The sequence below is a fragment of the Micromys minutus genome (genome assembly GCF_963924665.1).
Source record: "Micromys minutus genome assembly, chromosome: 2".
In the NCBI taxonomy this organism is placed as follows: domain Eukaryota; kingdom Metazoa; phylum Chordata; class Mammalia; order Rodentia; family Muridae; genus Micromys; species Micromys minutus.
The window spans coordinates 45,401,842-45,407,967 of NC_137971.1; the positions used below are offsets into that span (position 1 = coordinate 45,401,842).

General features: G+C 37.2%; 1 protein-coding gene across 1 annotated transcript; it reads right to left on the minus strand.

Annotated features, from left to right (window-relative positions):
- Positions 1-3,890: 3,890 nt before the first annotated feature.
- On the minus strand, positions 3,891-4,841 carry LOC308416825 (olfactory receptor 9I1-like; the record flags this gene model as incomplete). The annotated part of the gene is made up of 1 exon (XM_080911919.1): positions 3,891-4,841. One exon carries the CDS (start codon positions 4,839-4,841, stop codon positions 3,891-3,893), a length of 951 nt encoding a protein of 316 aa, XP_080768045.1.
- Positions 4,842-6,126: the final 1,285 nt, after the last annotated feature.

Below are 6,126 nucleotides of genomic sequence, written 5' to 3' on the forward strand. Positions count from 1 at the left end.
TGAATGTAAGCTCTTTTGTATTTGGAGCATAGATGTTTAGAATTGAGAATACATCTTGAAAGGCTTTTTCTGTAATGATTAAAAAGTGTCCTTCCTTATCTTTTTTTTTTGATAATTTTTGTTTGAAAATCTATTTTATTCCACATTAGAATGGTTACTCCAGCTTGTTTCTTGGGGACAGTTTTTTGGAAGATTTTTCTCCCAGCCTTGTACTCTGAGATAGTCCCTGTCTTTGTCTTTGAGATGAACTTCCTATATGCACCAAAATGCAGAATCATGTTTATATACCTTGTCTGATAGTGTTTTTCTTTTTATTGGAGAATTGAATCCATTTCTGTTAAGGGATATTAAGAAATAGTGATTGTTGTTTCCTGCTATTTTTGTTGTTGGAGATAGAGTTATGTTTGTGTGCTTTTCTTCTTTGGTGTTTGTTGCAAGGAGATTATTTCCTTGATTTTTCTCGGGTTGCTTCCCCCCCTTTTTTGTGAAATTTTCCATGTAGTTTCTCTCCTTTGTACAGCTGGATTAGTGAACAGATATTGTGTAAATTCTTTTCCTTGAATATATTGGTTTAGCCATCTATTGTAATTGAGAGTTTTGCTGGATATAGTAACCTGGGCTGACATTTCTGTTCTCCTGGTGTCTGTATGATGTCTTTCCAGGATCTTCTAGCTTTTATAGTCTCTGTTGAGGTTGGGGTCAAATTCTGATTGGTCTTCCTTTATATGTTACATGACCTTTTTTTTTTTTTTTTACTGCTTTTAGTTATCTTTCTTTGTTTTGAACATTTGGTGCTTTTACTATCATGTGTAGTAGAGAAGAGTTTCTTTTCTGGTCCATTCTATTTGGAGTTCTTTAGCCTTCTTTTATGTTTATATTCATCTCATTTTTAAGGTTAGGAAAGTTTTTTCTGTGAATTTGTTGAAGATATTTACTGTGCCTCTTAGTTGATATTCTTCGCCCATTTCCACACTTATTATCCTTTGGTTTGGTCTTCTCATTGTGTCCTGGATCTCCTGGACATTTTGGGTTAGGTACTTTTTTGTTTTTGCATCTTCTCTTATTGTTTTATTTATGTTTTATATTTTGTCTTCAGAGAGACCCTGAGATCCTTTCTTCCATCTCTTGTAGTCTGTTGGTAATGCTTGCATCTGTGACTCCTGATTTCTTTTTTAGGTTTTCTACCTCTAGTGTTGTTGGTTTTTTTTTTTTTTTGTATTTTCTATATTCTTTCTATTTGTTTCAATTCCTTCATCTGTTTGTGTTTTCCTGCAATTCTTTGAAGGATTTTTCCTGTAAATTTTTAAGAAACTTATTCACGTGCTTCTTGAAGATCTTCATCATTATCATCATGACGTATGGTTTTGAGTCTAACCCTTGTTTTTCTGGTGTGTTTGGCAATCTACTACATCCTCTTGTGGGATAGCTGGGTTCTGATGTTGCCATCTTGTCTTGGTTTCCATTGCTCAAGTTCTTCCGTTTTCCTCTTGCCATCTTACTATCTGTAATTATAGGTGATATTGTCACTGACTGGCACCTCCTGTGGATCTGAGGGCGTGTGGGCTCAGGAATAATAATCCTTCTGAGCATTTTGCTCTTAGTGGGCAAACAGTGTATTCTGATGACCATGACTTAGTTCTGTCCTTTTTGGTTCAGGTGTGGGAGCTCTTGTGAGGCTGTTCTGGGAACTCAGCCTTGTGCACACAGTTCCTGAGTCTTACTGGTGGAGATCCTGCTTTCTCTAGGCCAAAGGGTTAACCTTTTCCAGAGAGCACAACACTCTCTGTGTTCAGAGAACTCTTGGTGGGACCTTCCCAGTACTATGTGTGAGGCTCACCTCTGGTGCAGTTGTAAAAGAACCTGTGGAGCTGAGCTTTGATCACTGTCTTTCTCTGGCAGATCCTAAGAAGCAATGACAGAAGTCCAGCCTTCGCTGAGGGCTGGAAAGGATCCTGTTCCAGAGAGAACAACATAGCACTCTCTGTGCTCTGAGAACTCTTGGCATGACCTCACTGGACCTGTGCCCCAGGCTCTCTACTGGTTCAGGTGGGAAAGTGCCTTTGTGGCTGGACTGCAAACACTGCTTTTCAGGGCAGATTCCTGATGGCCGACACCCAGCCCTCACTGTGGGTTGGAAATGGCCCTTTTCCTGAGAGCACAGCACTCTATGTTCTCTGAAAATTCCTGGTGGGACCTCTCTGGGCTTGTGCCTCGGGCTCTTTGCTGGTCCAGGGGGAAATGTTTTCTAATTGCAACATAGAAATCTTTTTTTCATGTTTTCTTTTTCTGTTTTTATTTATTTATGTATTTATGTATGTATCTATTTATTTACTTTACATCTCAATACAAGGCCTCCTTCTCCTAGTCTCTCTTTCACAACTCCTTTCTCTTTCCTCCTACCCTTCTCCTCTGAGAAGAGGAAACCCTCCTGTTATTCCCTCCTCCAAACACACATCAAGTAACTGCAGGATCTCTCACTGAGGCATGGCAAGGCAGCCCAGTTAGGGGATTCAGATCGACAGGGAGGCATTAGATTCACAGACACATTCTGCTCCAGTTGTAAGGGGACCTAAATAAAGAACAAGCTGCACATTTGTTACTTATGTGCAAGGGAACCTTGTCCAGCACATGCTTGCTTTTTGATTGGTGATTCAGTTTCTGGAACATTCCAAGGTCCAGATTAGTTGACCCTTATTCTTTATGTGGAGTCCCTACCCTCTTTGTCTCCTCTCCACCTTCCTCCAGCTCTTCTGCAAGACTTTCAGAGCTCTGTCTAATGTTTGGCTGTGGGTCTCTACATTTGTTTGGTCAGCTGTTGGATGTATATTTTCAGAGGACAGTTATGGTGGGATTCTGTTTATAAGCATAACAGAGTTTTATTAATAATATTAGTAATTGGTTCTTGCCTATGGGGTGAGTCTCACCTTGGTCCATTCATTAGATATTTTTTAAGCCAAATCTTCATTTTCTTCAGTTACTATGAAATGCAAACAGGAAAATGAAAAGACATTCACAAATTTCTACAAAAGTTGTGATTAAACCCTGATCTGTTTGAGCTTTGAATGTAGAAATAAAAGAATATGCATTGCTCTGAAGCATTTCATAGTTTAGTGAAGAAGTTACAGTTATTTTATCAAATTTCTTCTCCCAGAGAAAATGTACAATCAGCATATATCTCTGTGATTACTAAAATCCCTGTACCTATACAATGCTTGGTGAAAACTTCTTATAAATTAGATAGTATGTTGAAAAGTAGCAGCAGGTATTGTGTCCTTCATAATCTATACTTGGGCTTTGTGGAAGTCTTCACATAAGTAACTATTTAATTTCATCTTATTGATTCCATACTTATATTAAAGAAAAAATTCAGACATCCAGTGAATTGAATGGTGAGACATTTTCACGTTCTAATGTGAGCAAGTAAGAAGAAAATGTGGTGATGAAGGAGGCTTGTATTGTTCAATACTTCTTTGATTTTTGAGTGATGTTTTAAGAGAAAAACAGAAAATGTCCAGTCAGTACAATTATATTCGCAGATAAATTATTTGATATAGAAAATACAGTAATGTTAAGATGAACAAAGGCAACACAAAAATTATTAAGGATCAGGGACAGGTGAAGCAACCCTGGACTGTAGATTTTCCAAAATATAAGAGGGAAGCAGGGGTTGACTGACGAACAGGATGAACTGAAAGTTAAGAATGGGGACAAGAATAAACCTTTGTAGAATTTTTAGGTACAAAGTTTAGGTACAAAGTAGTACATTTATATATTTCCTTGGCTGGTATGACATGTCTACTTTTTCTCTATTCATAGTCATGGTATGCATGCAGTGCTGGTGTCTAATAGATTACACTGACAAACTTGACTAAGATGAGAAAACTTTTCACTCAGTGCTGCATACTGTGGGAGACCTGGCATTTAGCAGTAACCTTTTTGAATGCAGACTTCACATCCTTGTTTCTTAGGCTATAGATTAGTGGATTCAGCATAGGAATGACCATAGTGTAGAAAACAGACACAACTTTATCTTCTTCCAGGGATCTTTTTGAACCACTTCGTATATACATAAAGATGAGGGTTCCAAATAAAAGAGACACAGCAGTTAGGTGGGAGACACATGTTGAGAAAGTCTTGGCTCGTCTACCTGAAGACTTTATTCTCATGACAGCTTTGATAATAAGCAGGTAGGAAATGACTATGACTAAGGCATTTGCCAAAATTACAAAATTTCCAAAGAAGACAATAATAATTTCAACATTTCTTGTGTCACTGCAGGCCAGCTTTAGCAGGGGTGGGAGGTCACAAAAGAAGAAATTTATCTGATTATTTTCACAGAATGTGAGAGAGAACGCACATGTGGTACGCAGGATGGCCCCAGACACACCACAAACATATGCTCCTACTACCAAATTCCAACATTTTCTAGGGTGCATGGCCACAGTGTAGAGCAGTGGATTGCTAATAGCAACATATCGATCATAGGCCATCACAGAGAGCAGGAAGCACTCTGTACCTGCACAGACAGTGAAGAAGAAGAACTGGGCTGCACAGTGACCATAAGAAATGACTGTTTTGTCTGTGGCTAGTGTGGCCAGGATCTGAGGTGTGATGACTGAGGTGTACCAGGCATCCAACACAGAGAGATGGCTCAAGAAAAAGTACATTGGGATATGGAGTTGGACATCTACATGAATAAGAATGACCATGCCCAAGTTTCCCAGGATGGTGACAAGATAGATGCTAAGAAACACAAGGAAAAGGGGAATCTCCCACTTGGGGTGGTCATTAAAGCCCATTAGAATGAATTCAGTTACTATTGTGACATTATTCCTGGCCATGGATTCAATGTAGACAGTTTGTTCATCAGAGGATAAGAGTGAATTATAAAGAAACCACAACTGAATTTTAGTATTTTTTCCTTGTGATAGAAATTAAATTTATAACCTCTTACTATTTGTTGATGTTGTTTTTCAGAAATCTTTATTCTTCATTCCATACAACAGTTTTGCTTTTTAAGACTCCTGTTTCTGGATAATTCTGGTGTAAATTTGGAAATTTCTATAAAGATAAAAGGCACATACTTCTCAGATTTAGAAAGTACCAGGATGTCTGTTCCTCTATTTCAATACTCTCACATTTACTATGTAGGCATTTTGTTCACAGTTCCTGCATCCACCAAAGTTCAACATAATGAGTCTAGTTTTGGACTTGGGTTCTACTGCTTTTGTGTTTTGAACTTAGCTTTAGCCTTTAGACTCTGGTATCACTGGCTAATCATGTGCTCTTTGATGACAATTTTACTAGTCTATCCAGAACTGCCATCAAAGTACCTTATATTAAGGTGACCACAGAAAGTTTTTTTTTTTTTTAAATTGAAATACATATGTGGAATTTCTTGAAAGACATTTCTATCATTCACCATCTACTTGCAATATTTTATTGATCCTTGTCAACATTTTTACTGGCCATATACATAGTCTCAAGTTTGGCTGAAAAAAAGACCAAATATATTGAAATATCTGTTGCTTTCATTCAAGAAAAAGCTTGAGTCTATATTTAAGACCTCTGCTTCATCTACTCTATGTTGCTTCATTTGAACAATTTGTTATTCCTAATTTTACATCAAGTGCTTCAGGTTAAAACTTTCTAAGTTGCTGTCCTTTGATATACAACTAATCCTATAATTATCCAAATTAGATTATGAATACATTATGTTCCTTTAGCATAACCTGTAATTTTATTTGGTGTGACAACATGAGACTGCTACTATGAAAATGTAATCTATACAACTAAAATCTACAAACTTAATATAATACTTCTATTTTCATACATTTAAATATTTGACAACATGTTTGCTTGCTTCATATGCTGTGACATGTTTTAGTATCATTATTATATTGATAATGAGAAACTTGACATTCAGACAAGCTAATGACTGTTCAAAGACAAATAAGAAATACTCTCTAGATTTGAGACTAGCAGCAGGCCCTGTGGCTTGCAAGGATCTCTGCTATATTTCTCCATCTCACACAAAAGAATGGATTTCACTGGGACATACACTTGAAATGCAAGCCCCACTAAATTTAGACATCTGTCAGATCATAGTGGTTTTATTAATTACCA